The sequence below is a fragment of the Aythya marila genome, assembly GCF_965140915.1.
Source record: "Aythya marila genome assembly, contig: HAP1_HAP1_SCAFFOLD_450, whole genome shotgun sequence".
NCBI classification, from domain to species: Eukaryota; Metazoa; Chordata; class Aves; order Anseriformes; family Anatidae; genus Aythya; species Aythya marila.
In genome coordinates, this window is record NW_028137586.1 from 29,470 (window position 1) to 48,926 (window position 19,457).

The 19,457-nt window shown below is 54.5% G+C and overlaps 1 protein-coding gene across 1 annotated transcript in view; it reads left to right on the top strand.

The window, feature by feature from the left end:
• Nucleotides 1-15,216, top strand: part of LOC309890706 (adenylate cyclase type 10-like) — a gene marked incomplete at its 3' end in the record, with an annotated part of 15,661 nt that extends 445 nt beyond the window's left edge. The window contains 21 exon segments of the mRNA XM_082785132.1: nucleotides 1,894-1,932; nucleotides 2,299-2,442; nucleotides 2,553-2,758; nucleotides 3,221-3,314; nucleotides 3,630-3,917; nucleotides 6,344-6,533; nucleotides 7,483-7,535; nucleotides 8,232-8,385; nucleotides 8,616-8,808; nucleotides 9,116-9,202; nucleotides 9,659-9,942; nucleotides 10,610-10,746; nucleotides 11,408-11,539; nucleotides 12,108-12,362; nucleotides 12,507-12,736; nucleotides 12,739-12,838; nucleotides 13,056-13,107; nucleotides 13,355-13,577; nucleotides 13,948-14,055; nucleotides 14,193-14,374; nucleotides 15,036-15,216. Coding sequence (XP_082641258.1) covers nucleotides 1,894-1,932; nucleotides 2,299-2,442; nucleotides 2,553-2,758; nucleotides 3,221-3,314; nucleotides 3,630-3,917; nucleotides 6,344-6,533; nucleotides 7,483-7,535; nucleotides 8,232-8,385; nucleotides 8,616-8,808; nucleotides 9,116-9,202; nucleotides 9,659-9,942; nucleotides 10,610-10,746; nucleotides 11,408-11,539; nucleotides 12,108-12,362; nucleotides 12,507-12,736; nucleotides 12,739-12,838; nucleotides 13,056-13,107; nucleotides 13,355-13,577; nucleotides 13,948-14,055; nucleotides 14,193-14,374; nucleotides 15,036-15,216 — 3,332 coding nt within the window.
• Between the last annotated feature and the right edge of the window lie 4,241 nt (nucleotides 15,217-19,457).

Below are 19,457 nucleotides of genomic sequence, written 5' to 3' on the forward strand. Positions count from 1 at the left end.
GCTGGAAGGACTTTGCAGGGAATTACAGGCCCATCAGCCTGATGTCAGTATCAGGGCAGGTTACGGAGCAGGTGATCCTGAGTGCTGTGACATGGCACATGCCTCCAATGGAGGGATCAGAAGCAGCTGGCGCGGGATTTTGAAGGCTAGGTGCCTCCTGACTACCCTGATCTCCTACGACAAGGTGACCCACTTGGTAGAGGAGGGAGAGGCTCTGGTCATTGTCTGCCTGGCTTTTTATAAAGCGTTTGACACTGCTGCCCACAGTATTCTCCCAGAGAGACTGGCTGCTCAGGGCTTGGGCAGACATACTGTTTGCTGGGTAAAGAAGTGGCTGGACGGCTGGGCTTAAGGAGTCCTAGCAAGCGGAGTTCAATCCAGGTTCAATCCAGTTGGTGTCTGGACACCAGTGGCCTTCTCCAGGGCACTCTACCAGGGCCTTTTTTGTTTAACATTTTCATCAGTGACCAGGAGGGAGGAGGGGATTGAATGCACCCTCCATCAGTAAGTTTGCAGACAATTCCAAGTTAGGCGGGACGGTTGACTGGCTTGAGGGTGGGAAGGCTTTGCTGAGGTAGGCTGGGCCAAGTCCAGTCACATGCCACTGAACCAGGCTAAGTGGTGGGTCCTGCGCTTGGCACACAGCAACCTAATGCAGCCACATAGGCCTGGGGGAAGAGTGGCTGGAAATGTGCCCAGTAGAAAAGGATGTGGGGTTGCTGCTTGGCGGCCAGCTGAACATGTGCAAGCAGCGTGCCCAGGTCTCTAGAAAGGCCGATGGCATTCTGGCCTGCATGAGAACTAGTGTGGCCAGCAGGGCTAGGGAAGTGATAGCTCTTGGACACGGCAGTGGTGAGCCCACACCTCGAATATTGCATTCAGTTCGGGGCCCCTGACCACGAGAAGGATGTCTGAGTTGCTTGCGTGTGTACAGAGAAGATCATCAAAGCTGCTGAAGGGTTTAGAAAACAAGAGTTACGAGGAGCAGCTGAGGGCATTGTGGTTGTTTAGTCTGGAGAAGAGGAGGCTGAGGGGAGACCTCATTGCGCTTCCCACCTCCCTGCAAGGAGGCTGCAGCGCAGAGGCAGTCGGTCTCTTTTCTCAGGTGACAAGAGAGAGGCCATGAGGAAAGGCTCTCGATTTGGGGCAGGCTGTGCTTGGGTTGGGTACTGGGAAGAATTTCTTCAAGGAGGTTGTGGTTGAGCACTGGAGCAGCCTGCCCAGTTAAGCGATGGAGTCCCAGTCCCTGCAGCTATTTAAGAGATGTGTGGACGTGGCACTAAGGTAGATGGTTTAGTGATGGGGACTCAGTAGGCTAGGTGGATGGTCAGACTTGATGATCTCGAAGGCCTTTTCCAGCCTAGATCATTCTCTGATCGTATGAGCAAGGGGACACCTGCTTTCTCAGCATCTGTCTCTGTGCTTGCAGAGAGACCGTTGCAGTTCCACGATGGAACACGGCTTTGGTGCCATTAGGACCGCAGGCAGGCTGGGGGCATCCAGTGAGTGCCAGCGTGCCAGTGACCTAGGGAGGCTCGCACTGACATCTGTGTGTGGCCCTCCTGAGCCCCTTATCCTGGGGGACGTCTCTGACCGTGAGCATGTGGTGGCCACCACTTTGGCAGCATTTGCAAGTGTCCCCGCTCAGAGATCTTCACCAGGCGTCTGGACGTGGCCCCGGGCAGGTGGCTCTGAGTGGCTCGGCTTGAGTGGAGACGGGGTGCGGGACTGGAGCAGATACTCTCCAGAGGTGCCTTCCAGCTTGCACCGTACTGTGCTTGTGTGGCCTCCCAACTCGCTGTACAGGGGCCAGGGCTGTGGCTACAGGTGGCTTGCCCCACGGATTCCGGAAGAAGGCGCCCCATAACTCTGCCTTCCCTTCTTTCTCCACAGTTGTGCTGGATTTCGGAGGAGACATCCTGAAGTTTGGAGGTATGTCCTTAGGAGGAGGCTGCTTCCATGTCCTGCTGCTGTGCAGTGTTTCCCGCGGGAGCCGCTTGCTCTGTGCTCTGGCCTGATGGAGCAGCTCTCTGGCCACGCAGCAATCCCTCCGGTGGTGTCCCTGGGCTGCTGCAGCTGCGGAGGAGTGCTGGGCAGAGGGTCCCCCCGCCACCCACCCTCTTGCCCTGCTGCCCTGGCTGGTGCTGTGGCTGGTCTGGCAGAGGGGAGGGGTCCCTGTGGCCAGGGTGCTGTCCTTCAGGAGGATGCCCTCCCACAAGCCCGTCCTCCTCTGCACGCCGGCTGGCCACTTGCTGCTGTCCCTCAGGAGAGCCTTCCCCTTCCCCTCACTTTCCCCAGGGGATGCTGTGCTGGTGCTGTGGAGAGCATCAGAAGCTCAGCTGCCTCAGACCATCAGCCTGGTGCTGCAGTGTTGCCAACAAATCCAGAAGAAGCATGGCAGTCGTGACACACACGTGGGTCAGAAGCTCCACCTGAAGATAGGTATGGGCGCTGCAGGGTCAGCTGTGCCACGTGCACAGCCCTGGCACTCTCCAGTGCTGCTGACTGCTTCTGCTCCCCGGTGTCAATGCTGCTTCTTGCTCTCTCCCCAGGGATCTCCGCAGGGCAAATGACCGTACTGGCTGCTGGAGACAGGTACCATCAGCAGTACTTCATCTGCAGCCAGGCCCTGGAGGAAGTTATGAACGCCCAAAACCTTGCGGTTAAAAGTGAAGTGATTGTCTCGCCCACCTGCTGGAAGCTGTGTGAGCAGGAAAAGATCCAGACCAGGCTTCTTGGTGGCAAACGGGTTCTGAAGGTAGGTGGACAGGTTGGCCTCTAGAGCCTCTCTGAAGACCTGCACCTGAGAGGGAAGGAGGCAGATGCCAGAAGGCTGAGGCGCTGGACGTGGAGAGAGTTGTAGCTGTAAGGGTTGGTAGAGAGCTGAAGCAGTTGCCCTTCCACCTCAGGGGTAGCTCTGGGTAGTGCTTGCTTGGTGTGACTGGCCAAGGGAAGCACAGGAAGGGTGTGGGCCCCACCAGCAATGTCCCCCGTGGGTCGCGCAGCTGTCCTGGAGAGCTGGGGCATGCTTGGGTGATGCCTGCGTGGCTCTGGTCCTTCTGAAGAGGCACTTCCGTCCCAGCTGAAAATCCAGAGAGGTGGGCTTGCTGCACCAAGAGGTTCTGCCCTTCTCTGGAAAGTGAGAGTGGAGGGGCGGGCTGTGTCTCCCGGGGCTCCTTGGGGAGGCCAGCGGCAGTACTTTTGTTCTGCGTGTCTGCAGGTTCAGAGGATGGAGCACATGTCTGGATCAGAACGCCAAGATGCTGCAGGCCAGTTTGAGCAACACGTGAAGATGCAGCGTTTGGAAAGGATAGGTGAGTCCCTGCTTCACCGTGTTCTGAGACTGGCTGGAAAAATGGGGCCTGCCTGCTTCAGAGTTCCAGGGAGGAACTCCCCCTGCCCTCTTCCACCTTTCAGTCAGCATTCGTGCCTTTGTCCCTCCTGTGCTTCAGCTGAGGCTGTCGCTGCCATCCCCTCCTTCCAGGGGATGGCTCTGGCCAAGCAGCTGCAGAGGGGAGCAGGAGGAAACGCCAAAGAATCTTTGCTCTGCTTTGCCCAGTGCCAGCCCCGTCTTTCAACCCCCTTGTAGTCCCGTCCTGCCAGTGAAGGCCTGCGTTTGCTTCCCTTAGGGCACCTAAGGCCAGCTTTTCTCGTGTCCAATGGTCCTAAAGTGGCAGCAGAGATGCAGAAGTACATACCAGCAGCTCCTCTCAGGAAGGTAAGGCCGCTGCTGCTGGAGGCTGCATTTTGGGAGGGCAGAAGAAGGTGTGCATTGCATGGGTGGAGCTCTCGTGAAAACAGACAAATGGAAGAAAAAGCACCCTGGGGCGGGAACCCAGGGGACCTGATGCCAGGCTTACTGGTGCTGCACGTGCCAGGCAACTGCCCATTTTGTGCTGCTCCTCAAAGAGGCACGGGTGGCAGGAGGTGGACTTGCCTCTGTCTTTTCCATGACTCTTGCTCTGGACGTGCTGTGGGCACGAGGCGAGGACAAGGGGGCGAGTCTGCTCAAGTCCCTGGGATGTGCCAGAGGGTCGCCCCTCGCATCCGTACTTGCCACAAGATGCAGTGTTGCTGGAACATTCCCCTCTGTCGTTTGTGCTATGACTCTGCTGTGACCTGCCTGCCGCAGGCTGGCCTGCGATTGGCACCGAGCAGGGGACTTACCCTTCCTCCAGTAGTACCTGGTATTGCCAACATGCCTGCTCTCCCTCGGTACGTGGCACGGGCCCAGAGGAACCGCCGGGAGAACAGGCTGGCAAAGCTGTCGTGCTCTTCACTTCCAGCTGGACGTGGATATGCCGCTGCACCTGTGGTCTGAGCTACGGCCAGTCACCAGCCTCTTTATCCAGCTGCAGTTTTCTGCAGAGGCCAGGTTACTGGATCTTCAGAGGGGCCTCCGTGATGCCAACAGGATGATTTCAACAATCATCAGTCCTCACAAGGGTGAAATCAACAAAAGCCTTCTGTTTGATAAGGTGAGCGTGGGGGAGCAATCCCACCCCCAGAGGGTGGCCTGTGTCTGTTTAGTGGAGAGGGACTGAGGAGCAGCTCTGCCTTGCTGGTGGGATCAGTCCTCTGTGGCTTTGTGTTGACCTGCAGCTCTACTGGTCTCCCTGGCGACTGCAATGGAACGGCATTAGCTGCTGGCCATAGGCACTGTAACCAGATGTGTTGCATCTGTCCTCTGCAGGGCTGTACATTCCTCTGTGTGTTCGGAATGTCTGGAGCAAAGCTGCATGACGAGAGCACCCGTGCCTTGGACAGCGCTCTTCAGATCTTCAGCACGTGCTCCAGATCATTGAGGAAACTTGAGTGAGTGTGTGGCGGTGTTGCAGGGCATGCGTGCTGCCTGGGACAGCGCAAGGGGGCTGACCAGCAAGAGACGTGGCCTCCTGGCTTGGCCTCCTTTGTCCCTGGCAGGATTGAGGCAGCACCCTGAGAGGCAGCAGGTGGCCCCTGGGCTTAGCTCACGGCAGCCAGGCGCAGTCCCTCCAAGCACAGCCTGCCAGGAACAGGGCTCTGGCCTAATCTCAAAGTCGCTGGCATTGTAGGTGCTCTGTGGGTAGCACCTGCTTTCCTCCACTAGTGAGAGGGGCTGTGGCCTGCTGCAGGTCACAGCCATCGGGCCTCAGGGGAAGGGTCCAAGCCGTCTTGCGTGCACCCTCCCCACGTCCCTTGTGTGTGGTGCCCCAAGCTCTCCAAGTCCCCGAGGCACACACCGGCTGTGGGACAGCAGGTGTCCCTGGTTGGTGCCAAGGGGAGACGTGGGAAGTGGCAGAGCGGGACGAGCAGGACTGCGCCTGAGGCACCACTGAATTTGCACTTCTCTCCCTGTGTGCCAGGGCAATGTCTATTGGGGTCACCAGCGGGACGATGTTCTACGGCCTCTGTGGCCATCCGGAGAGGGCTGAACATACAGGTACCGCACCTTAGTCTGAAGAGTGGGAGGCTGGCGTGGGTGTGCTTAAGCACACCTGTCACACACACATCCATCATGAAGAGATGGGAAGGCTGGGGCAAGCACATATGCTACAGCCTGCCGAGAGCGGCCCAGATGTCACAGGTCTCGACCTGAGGTGGGAGAATGGGCTCAGACTTGCGGTTCCCGCTGGGTCAGCTTGCCCTGCTGCGGGGTTGACCTGTGCCTGAGGGTGTAGTCCCAAAGCTGGGAAAAACAAGGAAACCTTGAAGAATATAGAGAGTCCTGTAGCTTGTGTAGTATTTCTATAGCTTGTATAGTCTTTTAGGTGAGAGAATAAGGGAACAGAGAGACAGGTAGCCTTGAGCTAGCAGCAGCAAGGGAGATAAGGGACAAAAGGTGAAAACAAGGAGGAGAACAACAGCTCCAGACTAATCTGTAGTAACCTTTTGCTCATTAAGGGTCATAAACGTATTAAAAATCGTACCCATCAAAATGCTAACGTATGCTAATGTGGGATTTGATGTGTCCCCACTTCCCCAGCCCCCACTCTTTCTCTGTAATGTGCAAACTCAGGAGACATAAGTTAGGTGAGCTGTAATAGCCAATCAGAAGTACCCAAAGAGATAGCTTTCACAAGTTTGCTGTGTACAAGTAACGGTGATTCAAGTCAGAGGTGTGCTGGCTTTGCGGAAGATCGCCAAGCACCTGACTCTGCAGAGTTATATAATAAAATATTTATATAAATATATATATATTATATAATTAATGAATTAATTAAAAGATCTTTGCTGTGTGTGCTCATTGGTGCAGTGCACTAGGCATGCACCTATGGACAACAAGGGGAAGTAGCCCTTGGCCTTAAAGGGTGGGGCAAGGCTGCTTTCCTAACCATGTCAATGTGTTCTCTCTCCATGGCAGTGATTGGCCATAAGGTGAATTGGGGTGCCCGCTTGATGGTGCACTACCCCAGGCTGGTGTCCTGTGATGAAGACACCTACAAGGCCTCTCGCCTGCCCAGTTACCTCTTCAAGGAGTTGCCGAAGACAAAGTTGAAAGGTGTTACAGATCCCGGCGCTATCTATCAATATGTGGGGATCACCGACAAGTGGTGAGTGTCTTCCGAGCCATCTGGATGGGGCCACAAGGGGAAGCCAAGGGTGCAACCTTGACCGGTAAAGAGGAGCTGTGCAGCAAGAGACCAGCCTGGCCTCCCACAGACATCCCTTCCCTGTGGCCAAGAAGATCCAAAGGCCTGGCATGGGTCTGCTTTGTGCCTTTCTGCCCTTGTGTCTCCTGCTGCTAAGAGAGCTGCGAGTGACGCCAGTGGGGTGCAGAAGGTTGTCCTGGCTTTGGAGACGCACGCTAGCCATGCAGGCTTTGTCCAAGCGGCTTTCCGCTGGGCTCCCTCCCTGCTCTGTGTTTGCTCCACTATGTGCAAGGCTAAGGCAGAGGTCATTCTGATGCAAGGAGGAATTTTTTCCCAGCTCCTTCTGCGCAGGAAGCTTTGGGTCAGTCATGTCGCCTTGGGGAAAGGTGGGCCACTGGGCCACTCTTCCTCCTGTCTGCCTGCTCAGTTCTCAGCTGTCCCTCCGGGCCAGGGTTGGAGGACCTTTTGGATGTTAACGTTGCTGTCTCTTGAAAACTATCAAAAGACTTGAGCCAAAGGTGCCAGGTGCTTGGTGTCCTGAGCCACTAAGTGACACAGGTCCTCCTTTCCAAGAGGCTTCTTTTGCTTGTCCAGGGTGGCAGAGCAGTCTACTAGCCAACAGCACACCCTGGCTTCTTTGCCGCATCTGGGCTTTCTTTGGTTTTGGCCTCTGGCGAGGGACTCCCAACACCTTCTGCTGTCCCGCCATGGCTGCTGGCCTTCTTCGTGCTTGAAGCTGTCCTGGCATGTCCACTCGAACGTTGGCCGGGGAGCATGCTCCGGACAGCATGCTGCTGGAAAGAAAAGCAGTTACCTGCGGCGGGTCTCCTCCCCTAACACAGCAGGCTCTATATTCCCTGGCTTCTGAACAACTAAGTGAAACTCATGTTTTGTCTTCTCCCGCTTCTAGCATCTTTGACATGGGTCTTACCAAGAAGAGGTCGGACTATGGCCCCTTGCTGGGTAGGTAGAGAAGTCCTCGCTCTTCAGAACCCCAGCTGCTTCCCTTTGCCCAAAGCAGTGCACCTTGCTGGAGGTTAACCCCGGTAGGCAGCTGAGCCCCACACAGCCGCTCGCTCCCTTCCTCCCTCCTCTAGCCTGCTGGCTGGTGGGGCAGCATGAGAAACTGCAGAGGCCTTGACACTGTGCCAGCACTGCTCGGCAAGAGTTCAGTGTGTTCTCGGCGTTCCTTTGGTGGCAAGTCCAGCACATCACAGCACACTCCAAGCTCCTGTGAAGACAAGGAGCTGTATCGCAGCCAAAACCACAACAGGCCCGAAGACGCCACCTTAGCTACAGGGTGCTGGCAAGAGCTCTGGGGCTCAGGGTGCAGTGAGATGTTTGGCATGCCTTTTGGGCGCAGCTGCCTGCAGTGCCTCAAAGTGTGCCCTCCAGTCTTGGGCTGGATCAGTGTGGGGAGCTGCGTCCAGCTGGCTGAATCTCATTGCCTGTGGGAGGAGAAGCGGAGGGGAAAGAGCTCCTAGGAGCTGCGCCGTGTGGCCAGCAGGCAGGCGGCTCTGAGATGAGGGGCTTGGAAGGAGGCCTGGGTGTAGGCAGGCTTGCTGACGTGGTGGAGGGAAGCTGCCGTGCCAGCAAAAGGGAATGCTGCCCTGCTTTTCAGCATGCTGCAACAGCTTGTTTCCTGGTTGGTCTTCACAGGTCGGGAGGTGGAGATTGACCTCTTTGAACGCAGCTTGAAGGCCTATGAGACTTTGGGACAGCCGCGCATCCTGGCGTACGCAGGCATTCTGGGCTCTGGAAAGAGCCACTTACTTACTGAGCTGGCCTTTCTGGGCCAGGCCACTGGGCACAGGTAAGTGGGTTTTTTGAGCCCCTTCCCATGCCCGTCCCCTGACGTTCGTGGAAGACTGCGATGCCTCTGCCCTGTGCCTGGCCCTCCGCCCACACCCCCAGGACTGTGCACCCTGCGTTCCTTTGCAGTAAGAACCAGGCAGCGTGAGTCTCTAACTCTCCTGTCTTGGCAGGCGTGGGCTACTGGGGGCCTTTTCTGCAGCTCAACTGCCTTTTGCTTTTGCACCGCAGGGTTGTCACCATGGAACTGACCAAGGCCAACATGAGGCAGCCCTTCTCTGCCGTCTGTATGCTGGTGGCCAGGGCCCTGGGACTGCAGGCAGGTGAAACGTGCAAGGACCGGCAGCGCACCCTGCAGGCCAAGCTCCAAGGGGCGATAGAAGAGAGCAGTTACTGCCTCCTCAACAACATTTTCCTCGTCGAGGTGAGAGCGAGAGGGAGGCCTCCTGAGGTAGTCTGGTGGTTGTTTGGGTGTTCTGCTGGGCTGGGAGTTGCAGTGCTCATAGCACCCCGTTCTGATTCGTGGGTCCAGGGAGGCTCCTTGTCTGTGGTGACTTCATGTCCTGTGCATGTGCCAGGTGTCTTGGTCAGCGCCCTGGAAAGGCCAGTGAAGAGAGGCTTGCGCTGACCTCATGCAAAAGCAGAGGCGCTTTGCTCTGCCGTCTAGCTTGGTGGATAGGCATGCCTGGTCCCAGGATGATGTTTCTTTCTGACTCTGCTTTCCTGTCCAGTTTGCCATCTCAGACGAGGTTTGCAAGATGCATGACCTTCAAAGGAAAAGGGAGTTGCAGAAGACTTGTAGGAAAGTGCTACAGAAGGTGAGCGTTCCTCCTTCTACCTGGGTCAGAGAAAGAAAACAACCCTGCCCGCTGCAGGCTCCACATCAGAACAGCCTGAGTGGGCAGCAGGACGATGTGCCAGGGTCACCGCCCTTCAGGGCCCAGGAGCCCCTCCTCCCAGAAGCCCCTCTCACACCCTCCCCATATGCCTCGTCGTAGCTCGCCTCCTGTTAAGTTGGAGGGTATGTGCCCTGGAGGAGGATTGACGCCTTCTGCATTCCTTTGCCCAAGCTCCCTTCTTCAGAAGGGCAAGTGATGTTCCAGGAGGCCTTAAAGTCTCGCAGAAATGAAAAGCCAGTAAGCTTCTGAAGAGGGAAGCGGCTGGGGAGAGACTTCTGAGTATTCTCCGTCTCCGGAGAGAGAGGCTGCATCTCCTCCCCTAGAGGATGCTTGAGAATCCGCCAGACTCCACACAGATCCATCTGCTTTTTTCAGACCCTTGGAGGAGAATTTGGCATATTTGTCATCGACAACGCCCACTTCATCGACCCTGCCTCCTGGACTGTCATGTGGCCTGTGCTCCAAAGCGTCACGCTCTTTATGGTGATGAGCTTAGCTCCTGGCCACGAGAGAACGGAGAGCTTTTTCAAAGCTGCAGCAGACAGCACAACGTCCCAGAGAATCAGCTGTCTTCATCTGGAAGAGCTGAAACCTGCAGCTGTGGTGCAGAAAGTCTGCCAGGACCTTGGAGTGGTCAGCATCCCCAGGGATCTAGCAAGGTATGTTGCAGGCCACGGAGCTCTTCCGGAGGGGTTGGACCTATGCTGCCACGGAAGGAAGTCGCCCCGCAGGAAAGGAAGCACGGGGCCTTCTGGCAGCATCCTTGACTCCAGCAAGGACCTGGGTTTCTCCTTAAGACTCACCACAGCAGGTGTGAGCTAAAAATAGGCAGCTCCCAGGACGCAGCACGTGGGCAGTGACAGCCCTTTGCTGTTGCAGAGGAGGGAGGGCAAGGCAGGGAGGAAAAGGGAGAGAAGAGGAGAGAGGAGAGCAGAGGGAGATGGGTACCCAAGCCTCAGCGTGGCTGAGGTGTGAAAAAGGCTTTGACCAATGTAGCCAGGCTGCAGTAGGGATTCCCAGGAGCAGGGGTCCAGCCAGCTGCCAGAGCAGATCTGGGCTCCTGAGGACAGGGAAGATCAGGCTTGCTGTGTTGTGCTTTGGACATTGCCCACGACCATTTCCCCATGGACTCCAGCAAACAGTGTAGGGTCAGGGGTCCCAAACGCCCAAGCCAGTGGGAGGACCGCCCCCTTCTGAAGTGAGCCGTAGCTGTGACAAAGAGGCTGGTTACCCTGTGAGGCCTGAGTGACTCGCCACCCGCCCATCAGAACTGTGTTGCACCATACTTCCCTGGTGTTGGTCACTGCTGGGTCTGCTCCTGCCCAGGTTCCTGATCCAAAGAAGCTCTGGCATCCCATATTACTGTGAGGAACTGCTGCGCTGCCTGCGTCGCAACAACATGCTCTTGTTCAGCACTGGGAGGCAGGACAAAATAGTAGAGGACAACTGGGAGGGCTTGATCGGTAAGCACTCTTGTTGCGGACTGGCTAGATGCTGTTGCACGTCACCCCCCCCCCCCCCCACACACACACACACACACACGACCGTGTCCTGTGGCTTTCCAGTGAGTCTGGGCAGAGTCCGATCTGGCAGCAGGACAGAACTTGATCTGGCTGAGGTGTGGGCTCCTGCACACCTTGCTGTCACCTTGGCAAGCCACCAGCTCCCTCGAGAAGAAAGCCCTTCTGCAGGAGAGGGTCAGACCTGGGAAAGTGTAATCCAAAACCAGAAATGCCCGCAAAGGCGCTGGGAACTGAGGAGCTTGGCAGTAACGCAAGAGCAGTAATTGCAAGAGCAATGCCAAGCAGAGTGCTGTTGCCCTGGGGACAGCCTGCATGGGCTTTGCCTTTTGGATTATCACTGGCAATTTCCCTGGCTGTGGGAGGGAGCGCTGTCAAAGGTAGCAACCGCTGCGTTCTGTTGCGGGATATTCGTTCAGTACAGCTGGGCAGCTGGTCCAAAGGCAGAAAAAGAGTTGCAAGGGCAATGCAGACAAAACCATTGCGGTGGAAACCGGTTTGCCCTGCTCACTGACCGCATTCGGTGCGGGCCATGAAGCGCACCCAACCGTGACAGGTTGGACTTGCCCCACCTTGTTCATGCTCTCTCTCTCTCTCTTCCCAGCTTCTGCAGTCGAGGCTTCACCCATTGTCTCAGCCACCTCAAGCTCCAGTGCTGGGAATAACAGTGGCAGGGTCTGCACCGTCAGAGCAGATGTCAGCCTGGAGACCACCGTGCTGCCGGCTGCCTTGAAAGGTGAGGGGCTGAGTTCGTGGCTGTGCTGGGGTCCTTTCCTGGGGTGCATGTGAGAGAGGGGCTGGGCATCAGCATGCTGCAGAAGCACCCTCTCAGCCTGGGGGGCCCTGCCAGGAAGGCAACTCTGGTCTGAGCAGACAGAGCTCTGTGCTTAAGGACACAGATGTCCCCCTCCGGGCTGTGGGCCGGCTGTGAGGCCCACAGCAGTTGTGGGGAGCTCCAAGTCCAGCTCTGAGGTGGTGAAAGCGCTCTCTGCTCTCTGTGTGCGCTGCTGGGCATCAGCCTAGTTCAGCTCCGGTAGGTCGCATCACGGGTCGCATGTACCCGCAGGATCGTGCCCTCCCCATCCGTGGTGGAGGAGCTCTTATCCCTGGGCCTTGTGGCCTGTGGTTGCAAGAGGAGTGGAGCCATCTTGAAGACATTCCCCTGGGCTCCAATTGCCCACCAGGTGCCATCCTGAGGAAGAGAGGCCAAAGTCTACCCTGTTTCCTGTGGTGGAACCGTCCAGCCTCTCCAAGCTCAGGCTCCGGGACACAAAAGAGAGAGACGATTTGCTTCTTCTTGACAGATATTGCACTGGCTGAGCTGGACCGGATCACGCTGCAGAAGCAGATGGTTTTGAAGTTTGCAGCCATCATAGGGCCAGTGTTTACCACCCAGCTGCTGGCTCACATCCTTCCCAGTTGCACCAGGCAGCAGATGAATTATTTGTTGGACATGCTGGTGAGCGACAACATCCTTAAGTGGCTGAAGGACACAGGGGTGCCCAGAGACATCCAAGATGCTCGAGAGGGGCCGGCCACCTCTCAGCAGGCAGGGAGCGGTAAGTGGTGGCAGTAACGTAGACCCAGGAGCGCTGTAGCTGAAGGAGGCCTTCCCCCACCAGCTTTGTGCAAAGGGAAATTCCCAGCGGCTGTTGGGAATGTCTCTACCACTCTGGCTGAGGCCACCATCCATTGCCTTGCAGGGGTGGAGAGGCCGTCTACAAGCAAGGAGACCACGGAGCAGCAGGCTGGCGTTCTGGCCTTCTGTGCCCCGCTGCTGCAGGAGGCAGCCTACGAGCTGTGGCCCAAGAGACAGAGGGCCAGCACGCAGCGCAAGTGTGCTGCCTTCCTGGAGAAGCACGCGCACAAATGCCGGAGCTGCCACGGAGGGGACTTTGTGGCCTTCCACCGCTTCGCCGTCCCCAGGATGGGGAAAACTGCCGGGGCTCTGCTGACGAGGATGACTGGCACAGCTGGGAGGCCTTGGTGCTCGCTGGAGAACACCTGAAGAAGGACAGGACTCACACCCCTGAAGGTAGGCTGTGTGCCGTGCAGCGGAGCCCCCTCCCTCTGGAAGTCCAGGCCCATGCAGGCTGGGGCCCACCGGGTCCCCAACACCAGGGATAAGCCAGGGGACAAGGACGATCACCGCAGCTCTTGTGCCCTGGGTCTGCTCGACAGGACCCTTGCAAGCCTGCAGCTCTTAGCCCGGGCTATGTGGGGAGTCCCTTGACACGCTCTCTTCTTCCCAGGTAGTGCAAATGCCCTGCAGCCGCAGCAGGCTTTCTCGGAGGAGGAGTTCAGGTGAGGAGACAAGGTTCTGATGATTGTGGAAACGAGCGAGCTCCAGAGGAGACAGATGAAGCTCTGCCATTTGGCTGCTGGCTGGGACTCCAGCTTTGGGAGGAGGAGGCTGGCTGTGGGGTGGGAGCTGGGATGAGACAGCAGGAAATAGGGGTTTGTTGCTACCCGTAGGGAGAGCAGGGTCATCTCAGGGGATGCTCATCTGCTCTTTGCTCTCTTCTTTTCCTGGCAACCTGCCTCTGACCAGAGCGTCAGAGCGGTTTCCACCAGAGGGCAAATGGACAAGTGTGCAGCCCAGCAGGACCAAAGAGAAGGACGGTGGCGAGTGTTCCTCCAAATGCGAAGCCGTCATTGAATCAGTGCTTATGCCTTTGGCTCGCCACTATGTGGCAACAGGCAATGCTTCCCGAGCCTTCTACTACCTGCTGGAGTGTGCGGCTGCCTACCTGCACGTCTCCAACAGCTACATGGTGAGTGACCCTGCTTGCCAGCACGCATTGCACCTGGAGTCCACTGCAACAGGACACGCCTGCTGAGGGGCCTCCCAAAAGAAACAGTGGGGGCAGAGCCGGACTGTTTCCTGCGCTTTGCCTCTCCCACAGCAAGAGACGCGGGGCACTGAAGCAGGCCCGTCAGCACAAGCTGCAGTACCTGGGAGGCAGTCTGAAGGCTCCCTTAGTGCCTGAGCTCTGAGCCCACAGGGCACTGTGCTAGGGCAGGGATCACATGGGGAGATGCGGGCCCTCCTAAGGCAGGTGCCACAGGAGGCAAGAGGGAAGGGTGGAGCTAGCTGGGGGCTCTGCACCGATGCTCACCTGCTGCCTGTGTGCTTGCTCAAAGGCCCTTATGAAGCTCAACGAAGCGGAGGTCCTGAGGAACTCCATGGGGAAGACAGCAACTGTGTTAGACTGCTTTGAGGAGGTGACCTTCTTCAGCCTCAAAGCGGAGGTAAAGCGGCAGGGTGACGCCCTTCTTGCAGGGGGTGTCCCTGCTATGGCCAGCCCCTTATACATTTCTGCAGCCTCTGCAGGAGGAGAGGCTTGGGAAAGCGGTCCATGTCTGCATGGCTTCCTCTTCCTGTGCAGGTCTGCTGTAATCTAGGACGCGTGGGGCTGGCCAAGAAAACGACCAGGCAGGCGCTGAGCCTTCTGAAAAAGCGATTCCCTCAGACATGCGCCGGAGCCTTTGTCAAGTCTCTGTGGGAAAGGTTTCAGGGTGCTCTTTGTGCCACAAACAGAAGAACACCCTCTCTTCTGCTAGAGGCTCGGTAAGCAGCAGAAGGGAGAGCGTGGGAAAGGAAGAGTATTCTGGTGCCAGGCATTCAGGCCCAGGCCTGCCTGGACTTCAGGCCACGCCTAAGCTGTGCCATAGCTCATTAGCAGGACCGAGGCATTAAGGCACGACATGTGGGTCAAACAGGGGCCAGTGCAGCCTCACGCTGCCCCCCTGTGCAGTCCCTGGGCCTTTGCATAGAAAGCAGCTTGTGCCGAGGGATGCACCTGCTGGCACGTTTCGGATGAGGCTGGGGTGGCTGGGAACAGAGAAGAGATGTGAACAGGGAGGACGGGCTTAACAGGGGAAGGAAGGCAGTGACCTCAAGGGATGGGATGAGGTTGGGTTAAGGTTGGGGGGGGGAAGGGCGTGATGAGGAGAAGGCTCAGAGTTGCGATAGTCCTTCTCCTGCTGGTGCCTGGCATCACTTCCCCCCCCCCCCGTGCTGTAGTGCCAGCACACCCTCTGTAGCGGTTGGCTGCCCCTGGCAGCACTTCTTCATTTGCCCACTTCCGTGCCAGCAGCCCTTCCAGCACCAGCTCCCTTCCTCTGAGGAGGTGTACGTGTCTCAGCTGCCACCCCACTTTCCCCTGCCCAGTCTGGTTTGGTGCTCTACAGCCGCGCCTCTGGGCTCAGCAGTTTCTCTTGTGTGTCAGGAGGAAGAAGCTAGCCTGGATGCTTCAGCAGACCCACTGCCTCTCCTTACTGGGGCACCTCTACAGCCTGGAGGGCACATCAGCAGGACGGAGGTTCTCCCGCCTGGCAGCTCGCATGAAAGCCAACGTGGACAGGAGAATGGACTCCTCTCAGGAAGAAGACTCCCACCCCGACAACTGACTTTCCATCCCTGCTTTTCTCAGTGTGTCTTAGTAAAACATCTGTTTTCTTATGGTGGTGGTTGTCAGGCCTTGCCAGGGAAGGTTCAGGTTGGAACTAAGAAGCAAGTTCTTCTCAGAAAAGGAGAGCTTGCTCCCCCAGCAAGAGACGCGGGGCACTGAAGCAGGCCCGTCAGCACAAGCTGCCTTACCAGGGAGGCGGTCTGAAGGCTCCCTCGGAACCTGTGTGGGCACCTGGAGAGAGACAGCATGGGCAGTTTGGGACGGTGGAAGCTGCCATAGTGCAGAGCGAGCAGAGGAGGGGAGGGCCACGGTGGGGGGGCGTTCCAGAGTCCCCGCAGGGTCAGGTGGGCTGCTCCGTCCCGAGGCGTGCCCACATGGGCTCCGGGGTGCTGGCCCAGGTCCTTGCTGCACTTGATCGTTGGGCTGCTCCTCGTTGTGAAACATGGGATTAGAAATTAGAGAGCGATGGATTAAGAATGAATATGTAGGCAACACTCCTTGCTTCATATGTGCTACTGAGATGGGGAAGATGCTAAAACTTCTCCGAATTAATATTTACAGAATCGCAGAATTTCTAGGTTGGAAGAGACCTCAAGATCATCGAGTCCAACCTCTGAGCTAACACTAACAGTCCTCCGCTAAATCATATCCCCAAGCTCTAAGCTAGATTCCCTTTTTGAGTGGGTTTGTGAAAATTCTGCCAAAGAAGGTCAAGGACTATCAAGAGGTTTCTGTTGTGAGCACTATTTTATGGGAGCCTAGGTGGGGTGGGTATTGGAAGAGGGTGTTGACTAGGGCACTGCCTAGGGTTAGGATTAAGGTTTTGAGAGAGAAAGGTCAAACTCTCTCTAGGACTAAGGTTGTGAAAGGGCTGCCAAAGGAAGTTGAGGGCTACCAAATGCTTCAGATGGGAACACTTTTTCATGGGAGCTCTTGCTAGGACGAATGTTTGACCTGGGAGCTGTCTTATCCCTGTCCTTACGTTTGGAAAGAAAGGAAGCACAGACTCCCCTTGTGACTGAAGTTGTGAGAGTGCTGCCAAAGCAAGTGGAGGGCTACCAAAAGATTCTGTTGTGAGCAATTTTTCTTGGGAGCACTAGGTGAAATGTTTCTTGGATCTAGGCAATGTCTAGGGCTAGGGTTAGGGTTTAGAGAGAGACAGAGAAAGTCCAGACTCCCATTGTGAGCAATTTCATTAAAAGGCTGCCAAAGGAAATCAAGGGCTACTAAATAAATTGCTTCCACTGCAAGCAGCATTTCATGGAAGTGCTGTGTGTGGTGTGTGTTGGACCTGGGCACTGTCTAGAGTTAGGCTTAGGGTTTGGAGAGAGAGAAAACACAGACTCCCATTGTTAGTGTGACTGTGAAGGGACTTTCAAAGGATGTGCCTTTGGGGTTGGGGACACAGCAGCACACATCTTGTGGTTGTGAGCTGAGTGCAGACCAGAGCCAGTCCCACTATGATATGCCAGCAGGGCTCTTGGAGCCTTGGGGCACGTGGGGCCCTGCTGTATGGGCAGCACTTTGGAATCAGTCAAAGTCCACAAATTGTTTTGTTTCACAGAAAGTTCAGAGTTAGGGTTAGGATTTGGAGATAGAGAGAGTACAGACTTCCGTTGTGAGTGAGTGTGTGAAAAGGCTGCTGTGAGAAACTAAGTTGTGTTTTTGCAGTAGAGAACTAGTTTTCTGTATTCAAAGGTAGTTGTGGAGTCATAACAAGGAGAAATGCAAAGTAGGTAAGTGGACAGTAGAAGGCCCCTCACTGTTCCAGAACAAGGTAGAAGCTTGAGAAAAATAGGATGAGCAGTGTGAGAATAGTAAAACAAAGATCACAAATTCTCAAAACATAAGAAAGGAGAAATTAAAGGGTTGGAAAAAAAAAAAAAAAAGAAAGAAAGGAAAATTGTACATATATGCTATAGAGGAGTGTTGGGTAGCTTGTGAACCTGTAGTACTCAGTCAATGAGGAAACAGGGGAGGTGATCAGGCGTCGGGTAATAGGGAATAAAAGGTTATGATTTGTTTACTAAAATGCACTCTTAATTGACAGGACTTCCGCCATTCCAATCACAAATAAAATAGCTTTGCAGAAGATCCTGTCTGAAGAAAATTAATTGAGATTTTTCTCACACTGCCAAAGGAAGTAGAGATATACCATGAGATATAAAATGGCTTCTGTTGTAAATAACTTTTTGTGGGAGACCTAGGTGGAGTGGGAGTAGGATCTGTGTCACATTGAAAGGTGCCTATCAAAGTCAAACACTTGCCTGTTTAAGAGCCCTGCCAACAACTTTCACTGAGACAGTTTCACAAAGTTGAAAACTTCTAATAAGGTGACAGATGGGACTGGACTAGATGATCTTAGAGGTGTTTTCCAACCTGGATGATTCTATGATTCTATTTTCTATATGAGATTTGGAATTGTTTTTGATAAACACCCTTTCTGCAATAGCGCTCATATCTGATAACAGTGCTAGCAAAATGCTATCTCAGGTATTCCTCTCCAAAAGATGAAGGTGCAGAGCTTACCAACAAGGCATCCCTGTCTTGGTGGAGACGAAGGAGCCCAGCCTTTCACCTACCTCTTCCAGCTTTCCAATCTCTTCTTTCTCCCCCCAGCTCTTTTATGACATTCCTCTCACTTTATCAACTAATGCTAACACCAACGCTTTTTCCTAACACTAAAACCATTTCCTTTATATCCTTACATTATCTGTTCCCTTCCCTGGAGTGATGTCTAGCATGATTTGTGTGGAGAGTCAAATAGTAAAGATATGTATGTTTAGCATGTATTTCATTAAGATTCATTTTACAAATAATCAAATGAAAGGTTTCACTCCAGGCACCATGGCCTTCAAGATTCTCTTCTGCTGCCAGATAAGGACCATCCTCATATGGCAAGACACCGTCCCTCAGTAGCCTCTCATACCAAGCCTACAGACCTCCATCCACAACATCTGTATAAGAGAGAAGTGGAAGCAGGCTGCTCAACTCCCACCTTGCCCAAGGCCAGTGCTTATCAGAGACACTAGCAAGTCTGACTATTCTCTGCATCTACCTCCCGCGATTCCTCTCTCCCACTCCTTTACCCAAACCATTCACCTGCCCCAAGGATAATTCTCCCACACTGAGGACTGGGCATCACCTGTAATACCCAAACGGGAAATACTTAAAACTGCCACACCAGTCCCTCAAATAAATAACCTCTGTTTCAACATGGTGGTCATCACTTAACTTGCTCAGGTAGGCTCTGGTGCTGACATTCCACTTCATGCCCTGCTTTGCATCTTCACAGAATCACACAGAATCACAGAATTTCTAGGTTGGAAGAGACTTCAAGATCATCGAGTCCAACCTCTGACCTAACACTAACAGTTCCCACTAAACCATATCCCTAAGCTCTACATCTAAATGTCTTTTCAAGACTTCCAGGGATGGTGACTCCACCACTTCCCTGGGCAGCCTGTTCCAATGTCTAGCAACCCTTTCAGTAAAGAAGTTCTTCCTAAGATCCAACCTAAAACTCCCCTGGCGCAACTTTAGCCCATTCCCCCTCATCCTGTCACCAGGCACGTGGGAGAACAGACCAACCCCCACCTTGCTACAGCCTCCTTTGAGGTACCTGTAGAGAGCTTCCAAACAAGCAAAAACTATTTTCATGTAGTCACCAACTGTAGTGCCTTCCCTCCAACACTATACACTAGATCACCTTTACAGAGAACTCCACTGCATCCATTACCCTGTAGCACATGCCTCATCCCTCCACATCTGCAAAAACAATATAAAAAATCACCTGGATGCTGATCAATAGCTCAACTATTCTAGAGCTATTCTTGAATGAATAGCTCACTGGAAAAAGAGATGCAAACCTCCCTGGGCTGAAAAGTTATCCATATACCACTCATGAGTTTCAGCCTCATCAAAATTATGACTTTCTCAGGCTTTCTCAAAAACAAAACAAAACAACAACAAAACCAAGCTAAACCAAACCAAACCAACCAATAAACCATCCAACCAAAACCAAAAGCCAAAATATAAAATTAATCAGATAACTAGATTTATAAACATTTATAAACTTTATAATCCTTTGGGTCTGGTACTAGCTTGGTATACTGCTAATTACATCATTAGCTATATCCTATTTCATAGACCTCTGTTCCTTCTCCCCTGCCAGGAAGACTGTTTTCTAAAGTGCAGTGAGTAGGATTCTGATATATAAAAAATGAATATGTTATAAAT